This window comes from Telmatherina bonti, assembly GCF_933228915.1.
Source record: "Telmatherina bonti genome assembly, chromosome: 1".
NCBI lineage: Eukaryota > Metazoa > Chordata > Actinopteri > Atheriniformes > Telmatherinidae > Telmatherina > Telmatherina bonti.
In genome coordinates this window covers 33,332,798-33,352,773 of record NC_136619.1, presented here as the reverse complement: position 1 = coordinate 33,352,773, position 19,976 = coordinate 33,332,798, and the positions used below count along the sequence as shown (strand labels likewise).

At 37.5% G+C, this 19,976-nt stretch overlaps 2 protein-coding genes across 2 annotated transcripts in view; one reads left to right on the top strand and one right to left on the bottom strand.

The window, feature by feature from the left end:
• Nucleotides 1-12,804: 12,804 nt before the first annotated feature.
• tmem208 (transmembrane protein 208) lies at nucleotides 12,805-17,790 on the bottom strand. Its single transcript, XM_079241383.1, has 6 exons — nucleotides 17,621-17,790; nucleotides 16,990-17,085; nucleotides 15,592-15,651; nucleotides 15,350-15,486; nucleotides 13,716-13,800; nucleotides 12,805-13,619 (listed from the first exon to the last, which is right to left on the bottom strand). Exons 1-6 carry the CDS (start codon nucleotides 17,624-17,626, stop codon nucleotides 13,482-13,484), a joined length of 522 nt encoding a protein of 173 aa, XP_079097509.1. The 5' UTR covers nucleotides 17,627-17,790; the 3' UTR covers nucleotides 12,805-13,481.
• Nucleotides 17,791-19,516: 1,726 nt separating this feature from the next.
• Nucleotides 19,517-19,976, top strand: part of slc39a1 (solute carrier family 39 member 1) — a gene marked incomplete at its 3' end in the record, with an annotated part of 6,927 nt that continues 6,467 nt past the window's right edge. Inside the window, exon 1 of the mRNA XM_079243853.1 lies at nucleotides 19,517-19,632. Coding sequence (XP_079099979.1) covers nucleotides 19,518-19,632 — 115 coding nt within the window. The 5' untranslated portion in view covers nucleotide 19,517. The remainder of the gene's footprint in view (nucleotides 19,633-19,976) is intronic.

The window sequence follows — 19,976 nt, the reverse complement described above, 5'->3', positions numbered from 1 at the left end:
GAATTCGTGCAATCCCATTTCAGTGAGGAGAAGATGGTAAATTATAATTAATTCATAAGAACAAGCACTTTATAAAAGCATGTTTCCTGAATTCCTCACTTTCTGTCAGAACTCAGTCTGTGTAAAATAAAATATAATCAAAAATTCTACTTCACAAGAAAAATTTGGGTGAATTATCAATTTAAATAAATTCTTGAAATTATATGTGGTATTTTTTAAATATCCATTTTCTTTTGTTTTATTGAATTAATCCTTATATAATTTAATTTTTCAATCTTTCTAATCTCTTGTATTTATATATTTTTATAACTAAATAAATTAATTTAAAAAAACATTACATTTAATTTCCTCTGTCCGATTATTTTATTATATTTTGCTTTATGTTATTATTTAAATAGTGGCATCTTTTATTTTGAAGTAAAAGTCCCTGTACTTCCGGCGTTTCTTCATCTGCTTTGACCGTATCTGTGTCTCTCTGTCTCTCTCTCTCTGGGCCCCAGAGGAAAGCTCTGGAGCCATTGGTTGATTCCCGCCATCATGTGCCAGTCTAGACACTTTGGCGGCTGGGAGACGCACTGATTGTTGCGCAAACACGGTTTCAAGTTTCTTAACTCTTAAAGACACAACATCCTGCTCTGCTCACACTGGAAATGTTCAGCAGTTTAAATCCCAGTGACCATCAATCAGCATATTAAAACATACATATTTATCTAACTATTTGCGATGCGCTCAGAGCTTGTACTAACAGATGAAGTCAAAGTATAATAACTGTCTGAACATATAGGCATGAAAATATTGTTATCATGTTAGAATATTCCAGTCAATAGATAAAAGATGAAAGGGGGTCATTTGCAGGATGGGTGCCTTGGTTCTGACTTTCTGTTTCAGACATTTGAGTGGATGCATAAATCTGCATTAAGTTTCCCTGCAGCTTGATTTTAAAAGGAGTATTTTACATTACAATCTTTTTCTTTGTGAGAACTTCAGAACGTCCATATTTTAACATTATATTTGTATTATTATCCAATGACAGTGTATAAAAATGGCAATTTAGTATCAGAGAAATAATAAAAATGTTTTTTTTTAAATCAAGTGACAACATAAATAGCAGGTATCATAAACTGCAATCAAGCATTTCTTAAAACGTGCAGTTGTCTCATTGGAGATCAAGTAAAGCAGGTTGTCCAGTAATTACAGGGTTGGAGTTTCACTCCCAAGCTTCTCCTGCATATGCCCTTGAGCAAGACGCTGAACCCCAGATTGCTTGTAATATTTGGGATAAGCACCCTGGGCTTAAAGCAGAGGGTTAGGGTTTCCACCAGTGGCATGCCCATTACCTGTCTCTGTGCCAACACGGCTGCTCCCACACATGGAGCATTTTTACTGTTTATAAGCTTTGATGTTTAAGGTGGGGTCAGGACTGCATTCATGTTCAGTGATCGTCTAAACTTCATATCAGAAGCGTGAACTTTGTATTTCAGTATAATGGATGGACATGTCTGTGTGCTGGTCCAGCACCAGTAGGCACAAACTTTTAAGTGTATGAAGGGCTACTGGGCTGGCTGCGGAAGCCAGAGTCAAGTTACAATGAGAGAGGGCGAGAGTTGAGGATAAAGAGGAAGGCAGTTTGTGTGTGTGTGTTGTGTGTGTGAGAAGAGAAAGAGAGAGTGTGTGTGGTTTAACTGGGCACCTGTTCAAAATGTGCTCCCCTGTGTAACTCAATCAGTTGCAGGGATGCAGAGAAGGAAAAAAGACGTGTTTTGGAAGAGTTTTGTCCAGAGCTGAATATTTCAGTGGCTGGGGTCACATCAGCCCCAAAAATGATGATTTATGGCTCTTTAAAAAAAAAAAAAAACAACCATTACATTATTTCTTTTGAGAGGTTCATGAGACGTACAGGATTACTTACATGATGTTCAACCACTTTCCATTCTGTCGTTACTGTTTATAAATCATTGTTTTCTGGGACTCAATTGGAAAACTAAATAAAAATAAAAAAATAAATTTGAAAAAACAAACAGATGAATGTTATTAATTTGACTGAGACAAACACATAAATCATTCATGCAGTGTACATGCACAGTACATTCCTAAAATTCATTCTCTTTTGTTGTCAATAAGAAAAATAAACAGCAAGTTTATGAGCAGGTCATGGGCGGCTCAAAAATAAAAACTATTGTAACTAATATTTCCCAAAACAATGACAGCTATGAGCAAATGTCACAATTAATATATTTAAACAAACTAGGATAATTCTTTGTCATGAAATACATAATAAGACATGAGATCAAAACTAAACAGGTAACATCAGCATACAGTTGAGGATATTAATAGTAACAATGACAAAAAAATAAAAAATATGCAGAGCCAAAGTCCAAACAAGACAAGTAATAAATGTGAGTCAAACTGGTTGGCAGTAACATGAACATTGTTCCCTCCTTATCAAATCCCACTTAACTCATATGTATAAATCCCACTGTCTAATGACTCACAAAGAGCAATGTTTTATGTTAGATACAGATAAATGTTAAAAAAAAAAAAAAAAAAGTAAAAAAAAAAGTAGGTAATAATCATTATTGACTTTGTCTTATTATTTTCTAAATTCTAAATTAATCGTGAGATTTTTATTGGTAATAATTATGTACATTTGTAGTATTTGTGTTTGAACAGGTGTGTTTAATTTCTTTTATACTGGAGAGAGTTGAAATTTGTTAATGAAGAAAAAGACAATGCACATTAAATAATTATCCTCAAATAATAGTCACAGAACAGCCAGACATGTGTGCCGTTTAAAGACACTTCACAAAAATTCAATTCAATTCAATTCAATTCAATTCAATTCAATTCAATTCAATTCAATTCAGTTCAATTCAATTCAATTCAATTATTTATCCTGCTTTAATTAATTTATTTAAAAGAAAAAAGTACTAATAATGGCTTCATCACAACGAGCAGCAATTAGAAAAGAAAGGAAAAATCTTTTGTTTGTTATGTTTTCTTTTTGTGTTTTGTTTGCAAACTGACTGAAAGAATCTGTGTCAGACTATCAGATGCCGTCAGCTTGGCTGCTGCTGCTAAATGAAAGCATGCTAGTTGCTTATATTGGTGATAAGGTGTGTGTGTGTGTATGTGTATGTGAGTATAAAAAGCGTGGGAAGAAGGTGGTGGTGGTGGTGTGTAAAGGTTGGTGGGAGAGTAGACAGGGTGTCCGGCACCAAACCACCTCCCAAAATAAACTCCGTCCCTGCGTCTCTGTGTCTGTCCAGCGGCAGACCCACGGGCTCCCACAGCGGCAGCGGCAGCAGAGAGGAGTCTGGGGCCAGCCGGCCTGTCACAGGAACAACATGTCATCAGATTCATCGCCCTCCTAATGGCTCTACTCTACAGCAGAGATATGGCAGACAGTGTGTTGCCCCACCAAGGCGGCAGTTTATTCTGCACTTACACACATGCACACGCCTGCATACATAAACATTTGTGCATGCACAAACACTGCTGCTGCCCACTCCCAGCCACTTACAGGCCAGCACAGCAGAGGCTAGGAGGCCCCGTTGTGAAAACATGCAGGGGTGCTAGAGATAATGTCTGGCTAGACCTCTAGACTCAGGCCAGCCAGCTCTTAATCTGATGTCTACATGAATCTCTGCATGCAATCTCTGCCAAGTTAGTAACATTAGCCAGCCAAAGTATTTATCTGTTTAAAGCTCTTCCTGGCCTAAAAGACTAGTTTAGCTTTTTAGAAATGGTTGCTTTCTTTAAGAAAGTTACATGAAATCAGTTCTCATGTCTGTTTGAATTTCCCTTTTAGGGATGAATAAAGTCCAATCTGTCTATCTATCTATCTATCTATCTATCTATCTATCTATCTATCTATCTATCTATCTATCTATCTATCTATCTATCTATCTATCTATCTATCTATCTATCTATCTTTGATATGGCGCTGTGAATGCAGATAGTGGCGAGGAAGACTGCAGTCATCAGCTTCAACTTCATGTTACTGAAGCAGGCTACTGTCTCCTGCTGCTGTTTTTTTCAGTCTTTTTTCAGAAATTCCGGGACTTGGCTTTTAAATGTTGCTTTATCTAGTTAAGTTTAGAGTTCAGGTAACTTTAACAAAGATTTATAACCTTTCAACAGATTTTGACAGCTGTTGCTTTAACATAAATGTTAACTTTAGAACATGGCAGCATCAAATGTTAGAACTTTTAGAACACGGATGCATCTTGACATAAATTCCCATTAAATCCAATGGGAAAGTGTATCCAAACTTTTGACTGGTAGTGTATATATACATATATATATATATAATGCTGCATTATCTAATCTCAACCTTTAGCAGAATGAACGCCACACTTTTCAAGAGTGAAAGTGTAGATGCTGAACTCTCCCTGTTAACATTTCTTAGTCCAGCACACATTCTTCCACTTGTACAGGATTCCTGGCAGCAGAGTAGGACGTAATCAAGCCTCTCTCAGCTCAGAGCTCTGGCTATCCTTTGAAACTGCACCCATCAACCCTTTCAATGACTTTCCATATTTTTTTTCAGTGGCCACATATTTATTATCCTTCCTCTGTCTTTGCTGTTTTAACTTGCTTGTTCAGTACTGGAGCTAATCGAGATGCTGACATTAGTTAGCTCATTAATCACTCGTCTCCTCTTCCCACTCCGTTCTGAGAAACAAAGTCACTAATTAATGGAAAGCACTTTATGACAGAACACAGGGGATTCCTGGAAATTATCCACAAATCTAGACTTCCATTATATGTCTAATAGCATGAGGTGGGTGGGGAGGAATGGTTTGGAAATGGTGGAAAAGACTGATCAGGAACACAATAGTGGAAAAAGGGTTGAATAAAAAAGTGCACATGGCTTCAGTGACGTTGGTGCAAGCAACTTACCAACCACGCGAGTTGCTGCACCATCAGCTGTATGCTCAAACACAACACTTAGTCAAATTTAAGGGGAATTTTCATGATGAATTGTGCATTTACATGACTGTTTTGGCAAATTTCCTGGCATTTATGACATAATTGTATGAAGAATGACATGCAACACAGACAACAGACACTTATTGTTCATGTTCACACATAACATTACAGTTACAGACTTACGTGCTACCAGCCATCAGGAAATGACTACCACTGGATGCATCATATTTCTTCATCCGACCGAAACACTTGAAATTCTTTAACAGGAATTTCTCTTGCTACTTACATACGCAACATCTTTATTATTTTTAAATGTCTTCTTATCTACTGTTTGTTTTAATCCTGATGACTTGATTTTATCTTGTAAAGCATTTTGTGTTACCCATGGCATGAAAAGTGCTCAAGAAATAAAGTTTGATTTGATTTGATTTGATTTGATTTGATTTGATTTGATTAATTTCCTTTCGTTTCATTTTGTTTTGTTTCGATCCGATCCAGTTCCAGTCCATTCCATTCATTTCATTGTATTGTATTGTGTTGTATTCTATCTATCTATCTATCTATCTATCTATCTATCTATCTATCTATCTATCTATCTATCTATCTATCTATCTTTGGATTATCAATAGTTTTTTGTGTTTTATTATTAAAACCCCGGATGCCATATGGCTTCCTCTCCTATATTGTTCTGCAATTAGGTCCATTTCCTCATCTCGTACCCCTTTGACCCTGTTGAATGTGTGTCCAAAGTTAATATGCAAAATTAGGTTAAAATAAAATTACATTTTGTTCAGGTCCCATATTTCAAACTCATATTATAGCTGCTTCATTAGGTACTAAAATCAGCACCTAAACTTTCTGATCCTCAAAAAAAGTGAATCTGATTTGGTTGGAAGCCAAGGTTGTGTGACATTATATTTGTGCATTTGTTTACTTTCACAGCATTGTAGCCCATTCAGGCTTCCACTGGGGGGAACAGTATCTAAGAAAACATGGAAGGAAACAAGATGAAAACAAAGGAAGAGGAAGGGAACCCAGCGAGATGGAGGCTGTCCGTCACTGATCCTGGTTCAGTCGGAGTCATGCAGACAGTGGCGCCACAGTCAGATCTAATGCCTATTGTCACTCACCAAAGACCTTTAATTTATTTATCTAATGACAAAACAAATAACCAAAGAAAGCAACGAATGGAAGGAGAAATATGTTGTTAATGCAATTAAATCAGTCAGCGATCTTCACTGAGGAAACGCTGTATCCAAAAGCTGGTGTGTCAGTGGGTGCATCACATCCAACTGTAAACTACAAAACTGTTGATGCTTTTTATGCATTATTAGAGATGACAGAGTGGAAATGACAGGAAGTGAAAAGAGAGAAAGAGATGGACAATGAAAGGCATCAAGAGTCGCCAGTCTGATTCAAAACAAGGAAGCTGTGGCTTATTGGCGTCTAAAACCAGTGCCGCCAGGACGCCCTGCCTGGCTGCAACATTTTTAGATTCCTGCAATCATGAAATTACAAGTGAGTCAGGGTGGTGAGTCCTGCTGATGGGAAAATAAAAGTTTGGTTCTTTTGAGACAGATGTAGAAAACATATGTTCTCATAAATAAAAGTAGGTAGTGAACAGATTTCGTTTAAGATATTTTGTAAATGGAAAAATACTTTTTCCATTTGTTTCGCAGAGAGAAACTAATCACTTTTACACAGTTATGTCAGATCATTTACTTTTCATTTATTCTTGAACAGCCCAGCTTTCCATATCAGTCAACATTTTTGTCCATCAAATATCTTTTGCTGACTTTTATCCTCCAACATATCTGCTCTCTGGATCCTCCACAAAGCAACTGCTTTATGTTCACGTTTGAAGCTTTGCACTCTGTGACTTTATGACTTTGTAGGAACTATTTGAACCCGTGTCATTGATCTTATCATCCCATCCTCTGTTATCACATGCAATCATCTCAAAGTGATTTACAGTGCAACTGAACAGTTTCATTTTTTTCAGCTGCCTTAACCTCTACAATTGAAAACAGATAATTGATAGTTCATCCAATGAATTTGCCAGGTCATTTTGTTCCAGAGAATATTCATTGTCAATTTGTCAAATCTGCAGAACTGCTGATTTATCACCTTGACATCAGTGATTTGACATATGTGCATCTACATATGAAACTCTAATTTTATCGAGATTAGGTTAAAAGAAATGCAGACTAGTTTAGACATTCTCATTATGACAAGAAGCTTCATGGTCTGCGTAAGCCGCAAATGCAAAATATGTAAAATAAGGCTTTTATTACTTAAAATTCCTGAGCTGGAAGATGAGGATCTGGAAGACTTCATTAGGTTATAAAACAACCTAATGTAGCTGATGACCAAAACAAACCTTGAGCTCCTCAGGACGCTTCAGTCAGGATTTTCCCTCAAGTGTCCATTTTACAACCAAGAAGGTTTAATTTGTCTGAACTCTGGAGGTATCCTTTTAGTCTATACTAGTTTATTTTTTGGCTCACATGGTATTTTAATAATGCCGGGGGGCAGTGTCTCAGGTGGAAGAGCCACCTGTCTGAATGCGGTCGAGTTCTGCTCCCCTACGCTGCTGCAGTCCTGAGGAGGACATGGTTGTTCTCTGAGGACGATTTTCTGTGGTGACCCTTTCAGAGGGACAAGCCAAGAAGGTAACATCATGGTATTTTAATAATGAAACATCAGGGACATCTTATAGGCCCGATAACTCTGTGCTCGAATACTCTTTGTGAGACTGCAATTTCTTACTTGTAATTTTCCAGACAAAGGCGATGGTGTTTGTGACAAACATCACCATATCATCACCTGGCACTAACAGAAGATCCACTATATGACTCAACTGCCTACAATTTGGTTAATGACTTAAATATATGTTAGCAGTGGCTAACGCAGCCCCCAGACATTAACTACATGTAATATCTCCTCGCTCTCTCTCTTTTTTGCTATTAAACAAGGTTTTTGGTCTTATTTTGTTTTTAGTTTAGAGGGTCTTAGTTAATAACCCAGGTTGTGATGCCAGTCTTTTACCTGAAGCAGACAGTATTAGAAAGCTTTGAGTTTGTTGAATCAAGGAGGAATTATTTAGATTATGATGGCAGCTAATCTGATGCTGGCTTCGTCCCAGGTGCATGACTGATGGTATTTATTTCAACTCCCACGCCAAAAGCATTTGTCATCTTTAGTTATTTCTTAGATGGGGTGATGATACTTCCAGAATTCATTCCCTGTTAACTCAATGCATTTCCAACTTCACCTGGAAATTGTTTCACATGCCATGAGTTAAAAAAACAAGTCCACCGTGATCGCCCATCTCCATGCTAAACAGATGGAGATGCTTTTGTAAAATTCTGCACCACTTTTTCTCCAAATTGCGCACTGCAGTCACAGTTGTAAATCAGCATACTTATTTCCAAAAACATTTTCTTCAGTCTTCTAATCCTGAACTCTGACCATTTATTTTCTGATTATTCTTTTTTTCATAAAGGTCACATTCTTCCAAGTGTCATTGCACAATCAACACCACTTACAAGCTTGCAGGAACATTTTTAAAGTATTCCTGAACTCAGTAAATGGACCTCAATGTGCTTTAATATGAGCAGTGCTCTGTTGAAGCTTTTTTTTTTTTTTTTCAGTCTTACAGACCTCAATTTTACCTTCACCGTGACACTTAACTACCATTTCCCATTTATGTCATGAAATCCGGAAATGAGTACACATTGCACTCAGTCCTTAACCCTTTCCTGCTTTGTGAGCACAAATTATTTTTGTGACTTAGAAACTTGGAAAGGTCATATGTCTGATTCACATTGATGGGGTTGAGATATCAAAGTGTACATACTTACTGTGTATATATGAATATATATATATATGTGTGTGTATAAGAAGAAATAAAGAGAAACACTTGAACATTTTTATATCTTTCTTCACATTTTCAGATAGTATTACCCAATTTTAAATCAAACACTTTTTTTTCTTTAAATAAATGCAGAACAATAGCAAAACATTAATGCTTCTCAAACGATAGAGAGGAGGGTTTCGTCTTCAACTTCATGGGTCCTGACGATCAGCTCATCTTTGGTAGCAGACAATTTAACCAGGGGTGCTTAACAGGATGGATCGTTTTCAACGAGGTGTTCATATGCAGACACCACAGTTGCCATTTAATATATTGCCGTCCAATATGTCAAAATCTGTTCATGACCCACTAAAAAGCAAAGGGTAAAACCAAATGCTGAGGGACATCTTGTGTTTAATTAATCTGCTTTTACTTGTGGCACATTCAAATTCAAGACTGCGCATCATTTTGTTTCATTGATCCCTCATTGATTCGCAGGTGGTGACAAACAGGAGCAGATGACAGGCTAGCAGCAGATGGAAGAAGAGGTTTTACAGAGGTGACAATCTCCAAGGAGGGTGGAGCATTTGCCACCAAGCCACCGACGCTAAAGATGCTTTCAGACGCAAACACCCACACATGTGTTTTCAATCACTTTGGAGGACTTGGACCAATTTTCTACAGACTGAACCTTAACAATAACCACTACCTACATAAGAGTATCTAAAGAACAAGTTATTACATTCAGGTTTAATCGAGACTTTTTTTTCTTTGTTTCTCTCCAAAGAGAGGTAGGTCACCACAACGCAACTGTGTAAACACATGCATGTCCTCACGACATGGGCTATACTATACACACACACTCCTGCACCCACAGGAGTCAAATGCAGCAGGAATTCTTGACAGCTTCCTTTTTAGGCCATGTCAGGAGCTGTGAACGCTGCCTGGCTGGTGTCATCTTTAAACTCGAAGATGATGCTGGAAATAGTGATGCTTATTTGTTATTAGAGAAGGGGAGCAAGCAGATCATCGGCAGCTGGCCTCTGCTTCCAGCTTGATTTAAATTCAAATGGAGAACCAGCATCATCCACTCATGCTCCTTCACTGCAACCCAAACAGTGCACAATGTGTGGGTCAGTTTAGTCAAAACAAGGTTGAAACAGAGCCCAATGATGGACTTGAAGAGGACTACACCCACAGTTCTGCCAAACACACTTAAAGAAGGTCTGATTCTGTTTACACAGTGGAGGCTAAATGTTCAAGGGAACACACTCTGCATTGCATGTAATTGCTTGTGATTTTCTCTCTTGACTTCAAAGAAAGGGAGTGCTGCAGTTCAAGGGTCAAAGACTCGGCTGTTGCCCAAATGCCCTCCAATTTCCTGTTTTGTCTGACTCTGTCAGTCTAAAGGGATCGAAAATGTGAAGATCATGCTCTGCTGGAGCCAAAAAGACAAAGAGCTCCATTTCAGCCATCTTGACTCTGCTTTTTATTGCAGATCACATGACACAAGCAATTCTTTTTTTCTACTCTCCCTGATGTAAGGGTTAAAACTGCTGCTTTTATTTTTATTTAGACTATAATGTACAAAGGAACATACAAAGTGTTGAAAAGAGAATTCAGCTCCAACTCCCTCATTGCATGTCTTTTTCCACCGTGGTAAACAAGGATATCGCCCTCCCACTTGTTGCTGTTTTCTCTGTCTTAAATTAGAGATTCTCACGTGAACACACAATATGTTACGAAGTTCATTTCAATGCAGTCAAAATAAACACTCATAACACATAAATTCAAATTCCAGCAGCACATCCTCTTATAGGGAGCACAACAAAAGCAAATCTGTGAGTTTTTGTATGCATGTGTACATTAAGAGGGGGGTGTTACGTGCAAGTGAGAGGCCCCAGGACTAAATTACACTGCAACATGGTCCCTCTCAAAGCCCACATCTGGGATTGGCCCTGACAACTGGATGCCGTGCTGCTCTAATTTTGGTTACTTTGTTTATAACCCTATAATAGAGACAGTATTGGACCACAGGGCTGGGATGACAGAGGGCAAGATGCAGGCAAAGATGTAGTCGCTTTGAAAAAACCTGGAGGACATTGACGTCAAACTACAAAACAGGAGGCAAAAGATGTTTAAGTATGCACGCATTAGGTTAAGCGAAACTTTCTAACTGCCTTGCTGCTTTGTTTCTTTGCAACTGGATTCGCACCATTACAGGGATTCTCCTTTAAATCTGCAGACAGCAAGTTGCAGCTTGTCGAGTTGGGTAAGCGTGGATGTAACAATAATGACAAATCTGTAATTATATTGGGAAGATACCAGGGCTTTTCCAGCCCACTCACTCTCTTTAGAACTTAGGTATAACTCACTAAATTCACTTTGTTGACACTGGATATACAAAGTCAGTAAGACTTGATAACAAACAGCATTTTGCCCGAGGACAGGGCTCAACTTACTGGACTGAAACGGAAGCTGCACCAAGAGGTTTAACATATCTTCAGTATTTAGGGATTAAGTTGTCATCTATGTATTTATCTGTCAGCTCTAATATTTAACCCTAAATATGTGGGTTGTTTTAAGAGTCACTGAAAAATGACTTACAGGTGTTTTGAAGGGTTGCAGCCAGCAGCTTTAATCCGACGCCCCGCGTCATTAATATCTAACATTATTTCTATTTCAATCTTTGAGCAAACAACCTGCCAGCTGTCCTGGTTGTGTCTTCAAGTTGGAGTTTTATTTTTTCTTTTTATATTAAATTTTGAGACTTTTGATCCAAACAGACTGCTTTGAGATATAAATAAAAATCCTGAGGACTTCATATGTACTGAGCAGAACACACCAGTTAAAACCAATGTTAGTCATCTAAAAAAAATGTAACAGTTGTGTAGCAATTAGTGCAACTAAATGTTATGTTTTGTTGTTATGGAGGTGTATGTAAGTGAAGCTTGGTGCTACAGTTCTAGCAATATATCCTACTCATCTGAACCAGGGATCTCAGAAGAGCTTCCAGTGATTTTGTTTCATTCGTAAAATCAATGATACATCCTTAGTCAACCTGGCCCATGATTGACTAAGAGTAGATAAATGTAACTATTCTACTACAAGACATGATTAAGATGAAGGCAGCTAAAGAAAAAAAATCTCAACAGACCCAGATTCTGACGTAAAAATGCCCAGATTGGACCAAAATTAATCTGGTGGCGAAATGATCAAATGTTCTGAGGTGGAAAAACATAAACTAAGAGCATGAGTCACATGAATGGACGAGTGGATTGCTAAGAGGCTGATTAGAGATGCACGGTGACAACTTCAGGTCCTCAGGTGTAGCTTGTATAGCCTCCACATGACCAAGCTGCATGGCCACAACAAATCATCAGGAACATGGTTGTCCCCAGAGCTGCTTGAAAAGCCTGATGACATGTTCAGCCTCAAACATGCAGTTTAGGAAAACATTTATAGAAACAGGGCACAGCTTTGAGTCTGGACCCAGCAGGGGGGAAGCTGGTCCCAGAAGTGGTTCAGAAAGAAGTCGCAGAATTGCCAGAATTGTCTGTTTAACTCAACAACATTCCTGAGAAAGTGTAATGACCTAAAAGTACCTGAGCAGCAGACGTGATAAGGGTTATTCTTTAAATGGTAAGGAAAGGAGTACTAAGGCTTCTTTTAAGGTCTCCGCTAGCATAAGCAACACCTTCCTGTAAAATCAGAAATAAAATGATGCTTATGTGCTGCAGACCTTCATCACAGCGACTGTCTGAACTTTGGAAAAGACTTTTACTGTTTGACTGTAATCCAAGACATTCAACTATTCCTCTGCTTAGCATGTTTAAAGCCTCCAAACTGGTCTCCTTCTCCAAACCCAAACCTAATCTTATTTAAGTCTTTTCATCCAACACGTGATTTTAGATGAGGGAAGACAATACACGTCTTTAAACAGCATTTAGGAAGAGATACCGTCTGCCTCAGCCAAAGTTGATTATGACTATATCATATAAGTGGCACACTTAATGGACTGTGGCAGCTCATGCCTGTTGACAAGGATGGCTTTACTGATAAATCACATTTTTTTTAAAAGGCAAAGAATACAACATTTTAATCTAAAGCCATGAAATCAAAATATAAATCAGTAATTTCGTTGCCTTTCCACAATTCTGCATGCTAATGGCTTTCTAATAAAGATGCACAATTATACTGTACATATCTGAGAGATAGAAATCACTTTACCTTCACGATTTAATAAAAAATCTGTTAAAAAATGAGACAGTTATAATCACACGTTATAATTTACGCAATAATTATAAACCTATAAAATATATTTTTAAAAAAACATTAGCACAGTTGGACTCATGTTCATTTTTTGCATGTTGGCATGCGACTTAAAAGGAAATCCGCTGCGGGGGCTGAATGAAGGCAATTTACAAAAGCGAAACGCTCTCAAATGCCTTCATGAAGACAAATGATATTTGGATGGTGACTTCTAAACAGAGAAATTTCATTTCATAATTTAGGGAGAAAATTGGATTACAGGAGAGGCAGAAAGAAAACAAACATGGAAAACAAGATTCCACAGTATCTGATTTCAGTATCTGAGTTTAACTTAATAACAAAATTTCTTCCTGAATAAGTTCCTTGCTTTTTGTCTATTAGATTCTGTGTAGAAAAATACTGCTGAGTCGGCTCTGCAGCCTCAGAATCTCCTCATCTGTCTGCGCTCCTGTCTTCTCTGCTTTTTCTCATTCACCTCCTCTGGTGCTGACGGGCTTTCAGCCATGAACCAGGGACCCAGAAAGTTCACCCACAGCAGGTGCAGCGCACGGATCGGGGCCTGAAAGACACAAGAAACAAGATTAAAATGATGAAGACATGAGAAAAGGAAAAGTATTATCCACTCAACTTAACTGGATTTTTTTAAAGCTCTTACCAGAAACCAAAGATACCAGAAATAAGAGGAGATTGTGCTGAGTACTTGTACTATGGCGGTAAGCAGAATGACATCTTTTAGGTGCCTAAAACAAGAAAACAGATAAGTCATTTTCAAAAGACACACCTGTATACACCTCCTGCAAACACACCATGTTGCAGTCAGCCCCCCACTTCTGAACTAAGGCATATTTGCTTATTGAAACGCTCCCAAATGATAGTTTAACATTCATCCGGCATCCTGTCTCTCCTCTGAACTCTCGCTAGCCAGTAAAAGTCACACTGACGTTGACTTGTCTTGTTTTTCTCTCTTTGTTTTCTTGTTTCCTCTGATAATGTCCTCTTCCAATTCTTTGATGAATCAGCTACGGTGTGCGTTCAAACCGGCTAGTGTGTTCACAACCAGTTTCTACCATGTGATGCTGTGCTGTAAATAAATGCTACTATAAAATAATGCATCAGGATGGGAAGAACAAGTTGGGAAATGCAGTTTGTTAGTATCTGGATGCTGCCAGGCAACAGTGGCTCCAGTAATGTATAAGTAAATGTCAATGTCCCATTAAAAGCAAGACAGAAGCACAGAGTTTTAAAAGCGGGAAAGTCATGCAGTGCTACTTTTTTGGCTGACAACATAGTTGTTTATATTGATAGATCCGTGTGTTTCTGATAGGTACCTCCCCATGATCTGTTTTGGAGCACTGGTTATTCAAATCCTTTGAAATCAAAGCTTTAGTTAATCTCAAATCCCCAAATGAACTATTTTAAGTTTGTCCCTCACCTTTTTATGACCTCTTCTGACGGATCCGTGCTATATCTTTTATAGTGTTATTTAAAGTTATGTAGTACTGTTACATCTACCCCACGACCAACTGAGCAGAGCTTTGCACATTTTTGCACTTATTTATTATTAACCACCAAGATACTCAAACAACTATAATTTATAAAGTAAATTTAAAACAAATAACTTCAAATGATTAAACACCTTAAGAAAAAAGCAGAACACAGGTGAGGACAGTCAGTAAGCACGCAGCTATCTGCAGCAAGGCTAAAACAAACCTTAATTTACTTAAAACTTTTTCTCTGGGCTTCTCATCCAAAACAGTTTTTTGTGTTGGTTCTCCACAATTTTTCAGTATCCCTTACGTCATTATCTGTGGAGATGCTACTGTGTAGTTTTATACGTCTATAATTGAACATTTTTAATAGTCCGGATGTAATTGTATTGATTGTAAATTTGGTATTTTTGCTTGTAACTGGGTGAGACATTATTCAGTGGCTTCCACCACAGTGTTGCAGGATGCAAACGGGCACAGTTCAGTCTGGCACATTTACTGCTGCTGACAAGAAGGTAAATACTGCTGTGAGACAAAGATGCATTCTTTACATGTATCAGATATAAAACGTTTAAACTGCACAGAAAATACAAATTTCCCAATGAACTCTTTCATTTGAAATCTACTCTATATTTCCAAGTACACCACATAAAAGCTGAATTGAAAACCTTCTGCTTCAGGATCCAACTTCATGGTTAATAAAAACCTGTTTAATATAAAACTTTGTTTAAAAAAAAAAAAAAAAAAAAAAAAAAAAACATCTCTCCTCAAAATAGTTACCTAGAATTTTGATATCACTTACTCTGCCATGCCTTGCTCCATGTTTAGATCTATTCCTCCATCCAGGAGACTTCCATCCTCAGCAAACGCTGGCTTGGCCATGGCTGACATGGAGCGGTAACTCCCCACATACACAGCGAGTGCAAACAACAGAAGAAACTACGAGAGGTAAAACAGGTTTAAAGACAGGAGGGGAGACGTGTTGCACAGTTTTACATCAGATGTGTGGATACAGCTCTACTAAAGTTGACTAAATACACTCACCCATGTCCAAAATGTAGATGAACTGTAGAAAATCAAGAAATTTACAGCAGCATATATCACCTATAAGAAAAACAGTTTAAATATAGTTTGACCATAAAAAAGAAAAACCACAGCAGATAATTACAGCAACACCCCAGCAGTAAAGCGTCGTGATAACTGTGTTTTTCCTCATCTGGAACTATAGCGTTAGGTGTCAGGGATTGCTAACTGCTCCAAATGCCAGTCAAGACTGGCACAAGACCATCTGGCAGGAGGTTGAAGACGGTGAAATCTTGCCTTTGAACACAACAACTCAAAGCACATGTCCAGGTAGTGGCTTTGTTAAAAGAAGATCAATGTTATGATCAAAGCCCAGTCAAAAGTCAGCTCTGAATGCAACTGAAAAGCTTTGTGGCAATTTAAAGTGGAATGTGCAAAGGTGTCACAATCTGACAGACTTACATCATCTAGATCACAGGTGTCAAACTCTAGTCCTCAAGGGCCACCACCCTGCATGTTTTTTTTCCTACTCCAACACACTTGACTGAAATAATGGGTTTTCAGTTAAAGCTGTTGGATCCATTTGGTTCGATTCAAGTGTTTTGGACCATAGAAACAATAACAACCTGCAGGATTGCAGCCCTCGAGGACCAGAGTTTGCAGTCCCGACAGATAGTGGATGTGGAGTTTCTTCAGCTAAATAAAGATAAACAAAATGACTGCGTTTGCAAACAAAGGCGAGTTCCTACCTTCAGTGTCCCTGCTCTTAATTGAAATAGTTTTTATTTTTTAATGCATTTTCTGTACATTGACGATGATAATGATGGTGTTGATAATGTGTTTCCAGTTGAGATCCATTTGATATATATTTCTCTATTTTAGTTTTTTTTCCTGTTGCTATTTCATTTCTTTTATAGGTTCTTTTGATGAAAATATTTAATGTTGTTTGTTAGCACTTCGACATGTCTTTACATGAATTGCACTATATTCAAATATCTGCCTTTCCCCTTTTTTATTTTGCAAGAAGGGGCAGAAAAATGCAGCTGAATTAAGATCTGTCAAGCTAAAAGAATCTTGCTGTAGAGTAAATAGATAAATAAAAAATTTGTTCAAAGACATACTCATGTAAAAGTTCATTAAACCACATGTTTATAAATTGTAGATGTTTACTTTTTTGTGCAGTAAAGATTTTCTGATTAATATAAACCTCTTCTTAAGAGTTGTATTATAACAAAAAACGTAAACATCTGAGATGATCTTTCTTGCTTTTCATGTTCAAACGCTTGCTTAAATCTACCATTTAAATTAGTTTGGAAACATTTAAAAGTGTAATAACATTGGCCAACTGAACAGTATTTATTTCAAGTACCCACTTCTTTTCCCGGGAACATCAGTCAACTTTTTTTAATTTCTTCTTACATTAGCTCCAAGGATGACTCTTGTGTAGAACTTAAGCGTTGCCTCGTTGTCCTCATAGATCTGCTTCTTTCCCTTTGTACCAACTTTACCTTTGGGCTGTTGTAAAAGACAAAAAGAAGCATGTTTTCACTCATACCTACAAATCAATCCATTTCCACTCGGTCTGGTATCTGAGGGCAAAACAAGTTTAAAACATTTTGTGCATTAGACATGCTGCTTCCTTCCAATCTGTAATCTAGAATGAAAAGTTTTGCTTTTCACAGAAAATTTACAATAACTTTGACTGTTTCTTGTTCTTAATGTAGTGGTAACTAGAATACCTTTTAAAACTCCTTAGCATTTAGTTTAGTCTGGGAAATATCTAGATGCAACAGAATGTAAGAAAGTAACTTAAATCTATGTTTTTGTCTACTTGTTTTAAGTCTCAGGGATAAACGATTCACTCCTTCAGCAGTTGCAGTGTTGATGAGCACAGCAGTTTGATTTTCAGTGTTTTTATTTTAATATTTGGTGCAGCTGTGAATCAGCTAATATTTCTAGTGCTTTATTTTAATATTTGGTGCAGCAGTGAATCAGCTGATGTTTTTATCTCAGCCTCGGACTGTTGTAGCTCCATGCCTGCTTCTCTTACCGCCATTCGTCTTGTGTACCGGTTCGGGGGTTCGTCTTCTTTCTCATGGACCTGCTGCCGCTTTTTCTTGTTATAATGTTACAACATTAAAGATCAGATTCTGGTGTCTCCTCTGCGGTGCAATTTCTTGAAACACATCAGCACTCAGTGGCTTGAGGGATGGAAACATATCCGGCGCATGATTTTATCGTCATCAACTCGTCGTGCACATAGACGTGCGCGTGCGTGAAGCGTGAACGTTTTGGTACGTGTGGAGAGATGGTGCCATCTGCTGGTCATTACTGGTGATCAGGGGCGCAGCCAGGAATTTAGGGCTCGATGAAAGACAATGGCATAGACCTCACCATTTGATAGCAAATTTTAGATTTCAGCTAGATTTGGTTTCAAGCTGATAAAAAAAAAAAAAAAAAAAAAAAAAGCTTTTCATGGGAATAATAAAGATCTAGGGTTGTGTTTAACCCTTTGTAGGTCAAGTGACTATTGTTGATCACTTTGTTTCCTTTATATTCAGCAATTTTAACCTAAAATTGACACCAGAAGTACAATTTTAGGTTAAAATTTATTTTTGAAGGTATTTTATTGAGTGTCCTATAAAAGGGTAAAATCACACTGCATACATCGAACTAGGTTATTTTAATATAAAATGGTTTATCAGTTTATATTACTGCTATAAGTTATTCCAACCTTTGGGGAAAAAAAGGTATTTATTATTTTTAATGAAAGTGGAATGATTTTCTTTATAGTCTATACATCTTTTTGGGCCCCTATCAAGTCATGGGGTCCTTAGAATCTTCCCTTGTCACAGACAATGACCAAGTGATGCTGTTTGTTTGGTACAAATGCACATATACTCACAGAAACTATGAAGAACAGTGGCAGCGAGATTAATTGGTTTGCCATTTGACCTGATTTGAACACCTACAGTCATTAAGATGACTATTTTTTTTTTATCATTCTAGACACAAATGTGAGACTATACATCAAATATGTAAAGCTTGACCAAGAATGATTGAAAATCTTACAACTGGAAACAATCATTTCCATTTTGTGAAAATCCAATTTGTTAAAACAAAACAGTTTTCAATTCAATCCAGCTTTATTTGTATAGTGCCATTTCACAACAATGTTGTCACAGGGCCCTTTACATTCACATTGTTTCAAGCCAATTCATACATATCCTATAATAGAAGCCAACTGATTGCATCGAGTCATGACTTCCATCCAGTCCCCCATCCTGAGCATGCATGAGGCGACAGTGGGAAGGAAAAAAAACTCCCCATTAACGGGAAGAGAATGGACAGAAGACACCAGGGCCCACAATATTCACAAAACAGATTGTAGACTTATTTGATTATTTATTAAATCCATTGATTCTAAAACATTTAAAAGAGTTGGATTTAAATCAAAACGTTCTAAAGTTATTGAACAAGTTTTCCCACAAAAATATTCACCGTTTTGTGTTTCTTATGGTTGTAAAACTGAATAAAATTTGGGGATATTTGTGACACAAAATTAATCAGAAATCTTCCCAAAACCGGAATTAGGCTTTTATTATAAGCAGTAATTTATTCATTGCTATAAATGTTGCAAATTACTGCAAAGCCAACGAAAGCACCATTTTAAAAAAAAAAACTCCTGGGAATATAAAAATTCATACTTAGACGGTTCAATGCTAATTTTCACTTTCAAATCATGAAGCGTATGGTCACAGCGTCAAACAGTACTTTGACCCATATCGGCCACCGTAGCCGCACCAGTTTCATATCTAGGTATAAACACTACAGTACAGCTGCTGTTTTCGTAGAGGCTTTTCTACGATCGTCATGCTCAATAATCTGTCCTCGTGAGCTCTGATGTTCGCACACTGAGGTGGGGAGCCTCACCCTTGAACGTCACCATGGAGTATCTGCTTGAAGTGAAAATCGTTGCTCTATTTGGTTTGTTGTTCTTAACTCTTCTATTTGGATTTATTCCTGCTCGAGTGAGATGGTTCAGAGACACAAATGGGACAGGTGAGTACACTTTTAAGTATACCAGACAGAGATATGTGTCCCCGCTCATTTATGCTGAATATAATTAACCAAGTTATTACGAAATTCATATGTTCAAGCAGAAGTAATGTTTGAGCTATACCCACAAATCTCAGCCAAACAACCCGGGTAACATGGAGGAAATTAGCATTTATTTGTGATTAGATTACATTTTGCGTTGTTACACTAAAGCCGATTTACAAAGAGGAAGTTGCTGATTATTTCTAGGCTGTACTTTTGTTTCTATGATGTACTTCATTCTAAATAAACAAACTAATCTTAAATGGCTAAAACTTTTAAAGGTGTTTGGCGTGTAGATTCTACCA

What these genes read in the sequence shown, in the direction of transcription:
- tmem208 (XM_079241383.1), bottom strand. An exon ending in CATCTACATTTTGGACATGG is followed by an intron (nt 15,487 to 15,591) that starts GTGAGTGTATTT and finishes TACCTCTCGTAG; the next exon opens with TTTCTTCTGTTGTTTGCACT. An exon ending in ATGGAGCAAGGCATGGCAGA is followed by an intron (nt 13,801 to 15,349) that starts GTAAGTGATATC and finishes TTCTTGTTTTAG; the next exon opens with GCACCTAAAAGATGTCATTC.